General features: G+C 40.5%; 1 protein-coding gene across 2 annotated transcripts; it reads left to right on the top strand.

Annotated features, from left to right (window-relative positions):
- Positions 1-238: 238 nt before the first annotated feature.
- On the top strand, positions 239-11,386 carry LOC123762613 (oplophorus-luciferin 2-monooxygenase non-catalytic subunit). Of its 2 annotated transcripts, XR_011229801.1 has the most exons (5): positions 239-1,011; positions 1,650-1,811; positions 4,194-4,301; positions 9,891-10,091; positions 10,340-11,386. XR_011229801.1 is itself a non-coding variant. In XM_045749224.2 (4 exons), the coding sequence occupies exons 1-4, from the start codon at positions 285-287 to the stop codon at positions 10,031-10,033; spliced, it is 1,140 nt and encodes a 379-aa protein (XP_045605180.1). In that variant the 5' UTR covers positions 239-284; the 3' UTR covers positions 10,034-11,378. The 2 variants fall into 2 exon arrangements, 1 of the variants encoding a protein (XP_045605180.1); XM_045749224.2 differs by having other exon boundaries at positions 9,891-11,378.
- The last annotated feature ends 2,133 nt before the right edge of the window (positions 11,387-13,519 follow it).

Here is a 13,519-nt window from a genome sequence, read left to right as displayed (position 1 = left end):
TAAGCAATGGGAAGGGAACTGAAGGGCTCAACTTTAGACTCTATCTCCATCCATTGTTTAAAAAAGCACATATAATATTAACAAACAGTTAGAAAATCAGAGCGTTTGACGACTAACAGCTTGCAGAACGGAGCCGAGAAGCAGCTCTGTTCTACAAACACGATTACGCAAGAACTCTCAGGTAAGGACGCAGGTGCCCCACTCTCACGAGGTATATAATGAGTGATAAACACAGTCGTTGTTAGTACGTTCTTACGAAACTTGCCCCAGAGGTACTGTTAGATATGCCGCTCCTCCACACCCTCCTTGCTTCTCTACTGGTGGCGTTGAGCTGCGCGGCAGAACCTGATGGTGATGGGGTTGTGGGACGGTATTTTAGCGGCGTATTTGGAGGATACTTTGGTAATGAGGTAATATTTAATCCCCAAGCAGTTGAGGAGGACAAGCAGGAACCACGTAATCGTCCCTGCCCAGACGTGGATGTCATCGCCCCCTGTGTCTGTACATTCAACGACCAGGATACCTATTTTCTTGATCTCGACTGTTCCAAAGTGGAGAGCGAGGAGCAGTTGACGACGATCATGAGCTCAACCTTCCCCTTTCCTAATTTCCGTAAACTGACGATAGAGAGCAATTACAACTTGGCGGTGTTGCGGCGTGACGCCCTGGGAAGCGCCACTTTCCAAGAGTTCTATATAACGGACGGAGTTCTGACGGAGGTGGAGACCGGTGCCCTCTCAAGCAGTTCCTCCACAGCAATATCTATGCATTTTGAAAACAACGACATAGCAGTGTTTCCCTGGGGGGAACTCTCCTCATTTACAGCCCTCGTGGACCTGGACGTTAGCTCCAACAGCATTTCCACATTCCCAGCTCTCATCTCACACAGTCTGAAGTACCTCGACCTGTCCAACAATTCGCTGGGTTTGGTTCCAGACACAGCTTTCAAGGGAGCTTCCGTAATTGAGGAGATCTATTTGAACGATGTTAACATGCTCGAGATAGTTCCAGGTACCAACTAGTGTCTGTTTTTGCTTTCTCTTAAGTTTAATTTATATTTTGAATTGAATACAATAAATTTTGGAGACGGTAATATTTTGGTTAACTTATTTTTGAATATGACAAAATTTCCCCTGCCTTCATGAAGCTAATAACCAAGCCCTGGTCACACACTCATATCTCAGCCTTCACCACAATACATCCAAAATTGTTACCTACATTAAACAGCTTTAGCAACATCCGAACTACCAGGACCTTTACAACTAGCCTTAAGTCTCTAGTAACAGTCCCCACAGCACGCTAGGCTCCTTCCATCACACAGTAGACCAATCATAAGCCACATATTACGTAAGAAGCTACCACGATTATCGCCCATAACGGTGCACTTCACATTATTAATTTCCATCTCTGAACTTAGACCAACTGGCGCAGGGATAGCCTCGCTTCCCGCAGTGTTGGTGTTCGATCTCTACTGACAACATGTATGGGCATCATTTCTTCATTCCGTCCTTTTATCCCAACTCATAATCTGTCCTCATGTTCCTTCCAAATGGGGAGGAGCTGACTACCTTACTGCCTTTGAACTGATAATTACCTTACCTTAGCTGCCTGTCTGCTATCATTACAGTTGCCACTCTATCCCTCCACAGGCACTTTCTCCGGACTCCATCAATTAAGTACAGTGAGTCTGAATAATAACCAGTTAACAGAAGTGCCAGAGGGATCCATACAGTTCACAGTGACGTCTCGATACACAGATGTGTTCTTATCAGAGAACAAGATCAGCACCATCGCCGTCAATGCCATCTCAGGTAACGTTACGTTTATCTTGACCTTCCGTTACACTAGAGTTCCAGATAGAAATGTTTTTAGCAAATACCTAACAAATGTAGAAACTTTATCATATGATGTAAGCAGATGTGTCAACACCACCATGAGTTTAATGATGTTAAAGCCGTGTTTACATTTTCAAATAGTCAGAATCTGGGTTTTACTTGATATGATATTTACTTGGTATGATATTTGTGCAAAAGGATAGAATGCATCTTTCAATATCTGAGGTTCCAGCAGTTACGTCGTTCAGTTTGGGGAACTCTCTGAATGATCAAATGAGCAAATGAACAATAATAGTGTCTCTGAATGATTCCTCAGGCTTATTTGTGATAAAGGTCTTATTAGTAATATAGGTAGGATAGGTCTAGGTGTATGTAGGTATAGATGAAAAATAGAGAATCAAGCTGTCAATAATAAACAAATATACAAATTTTAGAAAAATAAAAAATAAATAAAATAATTATGATTGTGTAGGAGAAACATTTACAAGTTATGTACATACATTTGGCAACACTAAAATTTTACACATTAATTAACAGGATTTATTAAATATTAATTATATAAGTAACGAAACACTGATGCAACCAGTATGATAAGATGGTTGTTAAGTGCAATATATCAGAGATACAGCACTATAGACATTTACAGTGAGCTGAAACTTTTTGGAGAGAAAGAAGAGAAATATAGAGAAACCTAATATATGAAATTATTTCTATAACACTGAACTTGTACTGAAAACTAGGAAACATTTTAAGGAGAAGTATCAACGTTCTTATAATACAATAATAAACCTACAGCAGGTTTGACCCTTTGAATTAGGCGACTGCCGACTGGGAGGCGAAACTCAGGTGCTGATGTTCATCCTGTAAGCGTACATAAGAGAAAATAGGTAAACTTACTCCATCGTACACAGTGAGTCTCTCTCTCCTGCCCACAACAATGGAAGGATTAACATACAATGAAGGGAAATAGGCAGGAGCCAGAGTGCTTGGACGTGGGTTCAGGCAGATTACAGGCTTTGAGGAGAGTAGTAAATCTGGCTTTTATAGGGGACTCAGATTATGCAGTTCAGTTTTGGTCAACGGACTACAGAATGGACAAAATTCATTTGAAATTGTACATTGAAGAGAAACAACGTTACTCTTCTCATTCTTACCCAGGAATTAAAAACTTTCCCATGAAGAAAGATAAAGAAAGCTTTATTTACATTCTGAAGGTGATGTATAAGAGGTGATATGATTTAAGAATACAAATTGATTACAGGGTATTACAAAGGAAACATTAATAATATATCATCACGAAATGGAGCACGGAAAATTCGATTCAAATTGGATCTGTTTAGATTGATGAAAGATCCTGAAAAATATGTTTTTTGAAACAGGGTTGTTGATTAATGGAAACAAATTCAGAGTAGCACAATAGACGTAGAATCTATGGATTGTTTTAAGCGTAGGTTAGACACACACACACACACACACACACATATATATATATATATATATATATATATATATATATATATATATATATATATATATATATATATATATATATATATATATATATATATATATATATATATATATATATATATATATATATATATATATATATATATATATATATATATATATATATGAGCGAGTTTTGTTGGGAATAAATCTGAGCTGCCTCGCATGAACCAATAGGCCATCTGCAGTTTATTCTTTCGTTCTTACGATGCTCTTATATTGAAGCCCAACAGATGATGCAAGAGCTGCAACTCACTCTATGTTAACACTGTTCAATATTTTGTACTGCATTGTTAAATTTAAAATTTTGCTGCCATATAATTGCAACATTCCAAAATAAATTTCAATACAAAATAGTAAGTAAAAGAGTAAGTTAAATTTTATTACAATTTAATTACATTACAATATCAGTTATGTGCAAACTTATCTAGTTGCAAAATCAGTTTAAAGTAATTGTAGTAATAAAAATGGAACCACTTATTCAAAGATAGTTCAATGTGTGAGCAAGATTTCTCTTGCTTCACATGTTTCACGAGTAGTTACGTCACACTCAACGTAACCACAACGTTATTTGTTAACGTTATAGCGTTATAACGTCACATGGGTGTTATAACGTCACATCAACTGTAATAATAACATTGCTGTTAATTAAGTTTGTTTGGCAAGTAAAACATGGAGTGGCTTCCAGCTCGATGCCTCCAGATTCCTAGTGGGGTTCGGGAAGACTCCAGGTTGTATAACTTTTAGCACAACGTGATCCACGGACTCACACTTCTGGAGTGAACCAGGATGCTGGTTCAAACCCTCATCCTACTCTAACGATTTTCTCATGCTCTGTCCTGTCCTCAGGCGTCACCCATGGCAGCGATATATATTTAGAGAGTAACCAGTTGACTGATTTGTTTGAAGACGTGTGGAGCCCACTGCTTGCCAAAGGGGCTCGCTTGCATGCACAAGGTGAGTGGTGACTCAAGATGATGCACACAATGAATTCATGAGAACTTGATGAATCTACGAGAATACATTGAGGGCCGTTCTTGTGATCGAATCCACATAATGAATTTCCCAGGCACTGAGCACTGCCCACTGAACCATGATGAGCTTATCGTGGGACAGTCGGAAGTGTGTGTGTGTGTGCCTAGGAGTCCAGGGATGCGGGTTCGAACCTATTGTATGGCTTTTTTATTTTCTCCTACATAGAAAAAATCAGGTAAAATATTGAGATCGTACAATGTATTTAAGTAGTGATCTTACTGACGTTTTTAAGCTGAGTAGTGACTCTTACTAATGTTTTTAGGCTGAGTAGTGATTCTTACTGATGTTCACAAGTTTAGTAGTGATTCTTACTAATGTTCTTAAGTTTAGTAGTGACTCCTATTGATGTTCTTAAGCTGAGTAGTGACTATTAATGATGTTCTAAAGTTGAGTAGTGATCTTACTGATGTTCATAATTTCAGTAGTTACTCTTACTGATGTTCATAAATAGTTGCCTTATTGATGTTCAAAATTTGAGTAGTGACTCATATAGATGTTCTTAAGTTGAGTAATGCTCTTACTGATGTTCGTAAGTTGAGTAGTAACTCTTACTGATATCTTAAGTTGATTAGAGACGCTAATTGATGTTCGATAATTGGTGACGATAATTGGTGAAATAATTGATGGGTAGTGAGTCTTATTCATTCCTTCCCCCACGTCCCATCCCAAACCCTTATCCTGACCCCTTCTCAGTGTTATATATATTATATATATATATATATATATATATATATATATATATATATATATATATATATATATATATATATATATATATACAATCTTTGGACAACACCCACCAGTGGGACTCGAACCCAGAAAGCACAACTACCTTCCAGTAGCCGGCATAACTAGTATGCTTTAACCCACTACGCCATCAGACCTTACAAAATATAAGCTGGACCTTAAAAAAAGACCTTATAAGCTGGACACGAGTTCTCTCACATTGACAGTGGCTTGACGAAAAATGCAGACTGACCCCTCACTCATCTGGTGCCTTCGGGAGGTAGAGATGTTTGAGATATATATCTCGAACTATCTACTTCTTTTGTAAGGTCTGATGGCGTAGTGGGTTAAAGCATACTAGTTATGCCGGCTACTGGAAGGTAGTTGTGCTTTCTGGGTTCGAGTCCCACTGGTGGGTGTTGTCCAAAGATTGTTTATCTTCACTTGTGGTTTATGCAAGTATAGGCTTATAAGCTGGACACGAGTTCTCTCACATTGACAGTGGCTTGACGAAAAATGCAGACTGACCCCTCACTCATCTGGTGCCTTCGGGAGGTAGAGATGTTTGAGATATATATCTCGAACTATCTACTTCTTTTGTAAGGTCTGATGGCGTAGTGGGTTAAAGCATACTAGTTATGCCGGCTACTGGAAGGTAGTTGTGCTTTCTGGGTTCGAGTCCCACTGGTGGGTGCTGTCCAAAGATTGTTTATCTTCACTTGTGGTTTATGCAAGTATAGGCTTATAAGCTGGACACGAGTTCTCTCACATTGACAGTGGCTTGACGAAAAATGCAGACTGACCCCTCACTCATCTGGTGCCTTCGGGAGGTAGAGATGTTTGAGATATATATCTCGAACTATCTACTTCTTTTGTAAGGTCTGATGGCGTAGTGGGTTAAAGCATACTAGTTATGCCGGCTACTGGAAGGTAGTTGTGCTTTCTGGGTTCGAGTCCCACTGGTGGGTGTTGTCCAAAGATTGTTTATCTTCACTTGTGGTTTATGCAAGTATAGGCTTATAAGCTGGACACGAGTTCTCTCACATTGACAGTGGCTTGACGAAAAATGCAGACTGACCCCTCACTCATCTGGTGCCTTCGGGAGGTAGAGATGTTTGAGATATATATCTCGAACTATCTACTTCTTTTGTAAGGTCTGATGGCGTAGTGGGTTAAAGCATACTAGTTATGCCGGCTACTGGAAGGTAGTTGTGCTTTCTGGGTTCGAGTCCCACTGGTGGGTGTTGTCCAAAGATTGTTTATCTTCACTTGTGGTTTATGCAAGTATAGGCTTATAAGCTGGACACGAGTTCTCTCACATTGACAGTGGCTTGACGAAAAATGCAGACTGACCCCTCACTCATCTGGTGCCTTCGGGAGGTAGAGATGTTTGAGATATATATCTCGAACTATCTACTTCTTTTGTAAGGTCTGATGGCGTAGTGGGTTAAAGCATACTAGTTATGCCGGCTACTGGAAGGTAGTTGTGCTTTCTGGGTTCGAGTCCCACTGGTGGGTGTTGTCCAAAGATTGTTTATCTTCACTTGTGGTTTATGCAAGTATAGGCTTATAAGCTGGACACGAGTTCTCTCACATTGACAGTGGCTTGACGAAAAATGCAGACTGACCCCTCACTCATCTGGTGCCTTCGGGAGGTAGAGATGTTTGAGATATATATCTCGAACTATCTACTTCTTTTGTAAGGTCTGATGGCGTAGTGGGTTAAAGCATACTAGTTATGCCGGCTACTGGAAGGTAGTTGTGCTTTCTGGGTTCGAGTCCCACTGGTGGGTGTTGTCCAAAGATTGTTTATCTTCACTTGTGGTTTATGCAAGTATAGGCTTATAAGCTGGACACGAGTTCTCTCACATTGACAGTGGCTTGACGAAAAATGCAGACTGACCCCTCACTCATCTGGTGCCTTCGGGAGGTAGAGATGTTTGAGATATATATCTCGAACTATCTACTTCTTTTGTAAGGTCTGATGGCGTAGTGGGTTAAAGCATACTAGTTATGCCGGCTACTGGAAGGTAGTTGTGCTTTCTGGGTTCGAGTCCCACTGGTGGGTGTTGTCCAAAGATTGTTTATCTTCACTTGTGGTTTATGCAAGTATAGGCTTATAAGCTGGACACGAGTTCTCTCACATTGACAGTGGCTTGACGAAAAATGCAGACTGACCCCTCACTCATCTGGTGCCTTCGGGAGGTAGAGATGTTTGAGATATATATCTCGAACTATCTACTTCTTTTGTAAGGTCTGATGGCGTAGTGGGTTAAAGCATACTAGTTATGCCGGCTACTGGAAGGTAGTTGTGCTTTCTGGGTTCGAGTCCCACTGGTGGGTGTTGTCCAAAGATTGTTTATCTTCACTTGTGGTTTATGCAAGTATAGGCTTATAAGCTGGACACGAGTTCTCTCACATTGACAGTGGCTTGACGAAAAATGCAGACTGACCCCTCACTCATCTGGTGCCTTCGGGAGGTAGAGATGTTTGAGATATATATCTCGAACTATCTACTTCTTTTGTAAGGTCTGATGGCGTAGTGGGTTAAAGCATACTAGTTATGCCGGCTACTGGAAGGTAGTTGTGCTTTCTGGGTTCGAGTCCCACTGGTGGGTGTTGTCCAAAGATTGTTTATCTTCACTTGTGGTTTATGCAAGTATAGGCTTATAAGCTGGACACGAGTTCTCTCACATTGACAGTGGCTTGACGAAAAATGCAGACTGACCCCTCACTCATCTGGTGCCTTCGGGAGGTAGAGATGTTTGAGATATATATCTCGAACTATCTACTTCTTTTGTAAGGTCTGATGGCGTAGTGGGTTAAAGCATACTAGTTATGCCGGCTACTGGAAGGTAGTTGTGCTTTCTGGGTTCGAGTCCCACTGGTGGGTGTTGTCCAAAGATTGTTTATCTTCACTTGTGGTTTATGCAAGTATAGGCTTATAAGCTGGACACGAGTTCTCTCACATTGACAGTGGCTTGACGAAAAATGCAGACTGACCCCTCACTCATCTGGTGCCTTCGGGAGGTAGAGATGTTTGAGATATATATCTCGAACTATCTACTTCTTTTGTAAGGTCTGATGGCGTAGTGGGTTAAAGCATACTAGTTATGCCGGCTACTGGAAGGTAGTTGTGCTTTCTGGGTTCGAGTCCCACTGGTGGGTGTTGTCCAAAGATTGTTTATCTTCACTTGTGGTTTATGCAAGTATAGGCTTATAAGCTGGACACGAGTTCTCTCACATTGACAGTGGCTTGACGAAAAATGCAGACTGACCCCTCACTCATCTGGTGCCTTCGGGAGGTAGAGATGTTTGAGATATATATCTCGAACTATCTACTTCTTTTGTAAGGTCTGATGGCGTAGTGGGTTAAAGCATACTAGTTATGCCGGCTACTGGAAGGTAGTTGTGCTTTCTGGGTTCGAGTCCCACTGGTGGGTGTTGTCCAAAGATTGTTTATCTTCACTTGTGGTTTATGCAAGTATAGGCTTATAAGCTGGACACGAGTTCTCTCACATTGACAGTGGCTTGACGAAAAATGCAGACTGACCCCTCACTCATCTGGTGCCTTCGGGAGGTAGAGATGTTTGAGATATATATCTCGAACTATCTACTTCTTTTGTAAGGTCTGATGGCGTAGTGGGTTAAAGCATACTAGTTATGCCGGCTACTGGAAGGTAGTTGTGCTTTCTGGGTTCGAGTCCCACTGGTGGGTGTTGTCCAAAGATTGTTTATCTTCACTTGTGGTTTATGCAAGTATAGGCTTATAAGCTGGACACGAGTTCTCTCACATTGACAGTGGCTTGACGAAAAATGCAGACTGACCCCTCACTCATCTGGTGCCTTCGGGAGGTAGAGATGTTTGAGATATATATCTCGAACTATCTACTTCTTTTGTAAGGTCTGATGGCGTAGTGGGTTAAAGCATACTAGTTATGCCGGCTACTGGAAGGTAGTTGTGCTTTCTGGGTTCGAGTCCCACTGGTGGGTGTTGTCCAAAGATTGTTTATCTTCACTTGTGGTTTATGCAAGTATAGGCTTATATATATATATATATATATATATATATATATATATATATATATATATATATATATATATATATTTTCCCCTAATACTTCCCCTCTCTTTTTACTGATGTTTTAAGTTTAATAGTGACTTTCGCTAATGCGTTAAGTTGAGTAGTGACTCACTACTCAACATCATTTTAAGTTTGGTAGTGACTTATGCTGATGTTCTTAATTTGAGAAGGAATTCTTAATTCATCTTTTAGTTCAATAAGACCTTTACTGATGTTTCCAGGTTCCTTTCATTGTACAAACAAGCTCTTATTCCACCTGCAAAACAACAAGTGGAATAACATGTAAGTGCTAAACCACTTGGGCTGGAAAATAGAGCGACGGTTTCGCTTCACGCAGGTCGCCGTTCAATCCCACGCCGGTCTAATGAGTTAGGCACCATTCGTTCGCCCCGTCCCTACCTAAATCCTTATACTGTCCCCTTCCAATTGCTATATAGTTGTAATGGCATGGCGCTTTCCCCTGATAATTTCCTCCCTCCACCTGCAATTCTCAGTGCTAATATGCACAGGGAATTATTTCTCTCACAATTTGCATTGGTGATAGTTCTTGCGGACATGTACAATGTTTATATTTTGGTACACTTATGCAATATGCACACGGTTAATTTTCTGGTACACCTGTTAATTGTGTACGGGGTAATATCTCTTGAACAGCAACATAGTGCGGGAGTTCAGCAAGTAACTCGCTTCTACTCTCCCAGAGAATCCCTTGGACTGCGGCTGCGGCATCGCCTGGATCATGCTGAACAGCTCTATCCTCGCCCTTATTGATGACAGCACCACCTGCTCCGACGGAGAGCTCCTGGTCAACCTAAGCCCCGAAATCTTTGAAGAGTTATGTTAATGTTCCATAAGATCTCATGTGATCGGCTCTTTGAGTACGCTGGTAATGCAGAAAGCAGGTAACACTAACGGGGCTGAAACCAGCAATTTAAATCACACATTCGAAATGAAAAGAAAGTGACAACGTTTCGGTTTGTCACGACTTGACAAGGGACCAATTCGGACCGAAATGTCAGTGTTCTTTCATTTCAAATGTGTGGGTTGAGTTATATAATATATAATAACGACACGACCGTCGGCTAGACAGGGTTTCTCTTTCGTCAGACCATTGGAAAGTGCTGATATATAAATGACGTTTTGGTTGCAGACGATGAATCACAATAACGTGAGAAGATGTGATGACCAAACCACACATCAGAAAATGGAGGAAACGATGACGTTTCGGTCTCTACTGGAAGCTACCACTACCTCACATATTCATCCTTGCCTCTTGCTCCTGCCTCTGGCTCCTGCCTCTGGCTCCTGTCTCTGGCTCCTGTCTCTGGCTCCTGCCTCTGGCTCCTGTCTCTGGCTCCTGTCTCTGGCTCCTGCCTCTGGCTCCTGCCTCTGGCTCTTGCGTCTGGCTCCTGCCTCTGGCTCTTGCCTCTGGCTCTTGCATCCATTACTAACTACAACTTCCCTCTTAATTGTCCAATGAAAAATAAAAATATTTAAATCTAGTAAAAGTCAATATAAAAAATACATGTATGAATTAAAGCTTTTTATGAACTATTGATAAAAAGTTCAGTTGCAACACATACCTCAGTACATAGCAAATCAATAAAATCAAATTCCAAACTTCATTCATAAATGGTTGCACATTTATAAATGAGTTAGTGAGTTAATGAACAGAGTTACGTTATTGATTGGCAGCCACACTAGTGTGGGATTCATTGATGGATTGATGCTCCAACTGAACTTTATATCAGAGGGTTTATGGGGTTTAAGTCGGGACCATAAAATAGAAGGAATATTGAAAACAGAACAAATGGAAGACCCAAAAGAAAGTGGAGACATGATAAGCGCATTCAAATTTGTGAAGCGATGCACAGACAATATACTTGAGAGATCAGTTGAAACTAGAAAGAAGCAGAACTAGAGACTCATTGTTGTGTGTATTGAAGAAAAGGTGTGAACAAAATTGTTGATTGGTGTATGTTTGAAAATTAACTCTATGGGACGTGTATTCTAAACCAATCGATATTTTAAAGCATTTTACAGCACAATTTACGTGGAAGTCGAGACACCATGAGCATAGGTCTCTAGCTTGTAAGAACAAACATGCAATAATTAATAGGTAAGACTACTCACCCACACACAGACAAAGGCTCGAAATGAAAGTGATATATATATATATATATATATATATATATATATATATATATATATATATATATATATATATATATATATATATATATATATATATATATATATGTCGTACCTAGTAGCCCGAAAGCACTTCTCAGCCTACTATGCAAGGCCCAATTTGCCTAATAAGCTAAGTTTTCATGAATTAATTGTTTTTCGACTACCTAACCTACCTTACCTAACCTAACCTAACCTAACTTTTTCGGCTACCTAACCTAACCTAACCTATAAAGATAGGTTAGGTTAGGTTAGGTAGGGTTGGTTAGGTTCAGTCATATATCTACGTTAATTTTAACTCCAATAAAAAAAAATTGACCTCATACATAATGAAATGGGTAGCTTTATCATTTCATAAGAAAAAAAATTGAGAAAATATATTAATTCATGAAAACTTGGCTTATTAGGCAAATCGGGAAAACAAGATAAAATTAAATACGAAGGTATAAACCAAACACTTGATGTCGGAATTAAACTCCCAGGGCGCTGTAGAGAACAGGTCACTCTAACGCGTGAAACAAATAGCACAACCCTCATATATGAAATTAAATGGAAAACGTCGACGTTTCGGTCCGTCCTGGTTACGACTTGAAAGGCTCCTGGAAGGACTGAAACGTTGTCACTTTCATTTCAGATGTGTTGGTTGGTTTATTTCACGAGACGTTGCTCTTCAGTACTGAAAATTATTGTCTGCTTCTGTGAGCTTAGACGAGTGAGTCCTCAAATGAAATTCGGTGCTTGGAGAAGCATGAATAACAAGTCACAAACGGCCTGGAATGTGTATGCGAGTGTCGTGGAGACTCATATGCAAAGGTCAGCAGAAATGTAAAGAGAACGACAAAGGCTTCGAATTGACTTTGCAGGTGTTAGCTGAACTTGCAGTTCAATCAGATTCCAATATTGCTATTTGTATGTCTTAAATCAGATGCAGACAGCTTGCACGTTGTCCTGTATGTATGAAAGTGCGAGCGTTCGCGTATGTAACCGAGTGATTTTTGCGAGTTTTTGTTGTTTTAGATTAACCTACTAGGAGCAAAACGTTTCAAGTAGCACGGGCTATTGTGACCCTGTAGTAGACTTATCTGGCACAGGAGCGGAGCTGTATGTGGTATGGTGTTGCGATTACGTGCGTGTGTATATGTAAGCTCTATAGTCGAATTTTATGAGATACCCTGCTCAGACACTGTCATGTGTGTGTAGTAATGCTCCTAATCTCATATTGCAGCAGTGCAAAGATTAAATATCAGTAATGTTCTAAACCTGAGAAAATGTTATGGGAAATAACATATTTCCTCATGGATGGGCTACGATACTGTGATTTTATTGAACACCAGAGGAACGTCACCATAATGCTGCGTACTGTAGCATCAGCGGCAACACCTGTATGCTACACTATGCCACACCCTGCTTGCTGTACCCTGCCAGCCTGCCAAACCCTGCTTTCTACACCCTGCCTGCATCCAGTGAAGTTGTATCTCTTATATCTCCACACCTTTTGTAAAGCCACAGTGGATACGTAGACATTTATACATGGCGAGAAAACTAAAAAATAATATCATAGTTTAGATTTTTTTTTTTTTATTAACATATTAGGTACATCTGCATTAGTGCAGCTACCCTAGACTATATGAAGTGGAGTACAGTGTGTCAAAAAAGCTAACTAGGTGATGCTAAGAAATCCCCATCACACAGGATATAGTTTAGATTGAGGTAATAATCGAGAATAACTCTACGCTTACAACAACGACGGCTCTGGAACATAAGTCCTGGAAGGTCTTATTTGCCTGGAACCACAGAGGCCTAGAATTTGCCTAGTTAGCCATGAGCCAATGAGATTACTTCCGCGTGTCTCTGTGTATCCGGTATAAGAGAGTGCAAGAGGGACTCCAAAACGCGGCGCATACGACAGCATACCCGAAGAGAGCGAGGGTGAGCTTGGATTCTTCACCATGTTATCTTGAGATGATTTCGGGGCTTTTTAGTGTCCCCGCGGCTCGGTCATCGACCAGGCCTCCACCCCCAGGAAGCAGCCCGTGACAGCTGACTAACACCCAGGTACCTATTTTACTGCTAGGTAACAGGGGCATAGGGTGAAAGAAACTCTGCCCATTGTTTCTCGCCGGCGCCTGGGATCGAACCC

This window comes from Procambarus clarkii, chromosome 27 (assembly GCF_040958095.1).
Source record: "Procambarus clarkii isolate CNS0578487 chromosome 27, FALCON_Pclarkii_2.0, whole genome shotgun sequence".
NCBI lineage: Eukaryota > Metazoa > Arthropoda > Malacostraca > Decapoda > Cambaridae > Procambarus > Procambarus clarkii.
The sequence above is the reverse complement of the archived record's forward strand: the minus strand, read 5'-3'. Positions and strand labels throughout refer to the sequence as shown.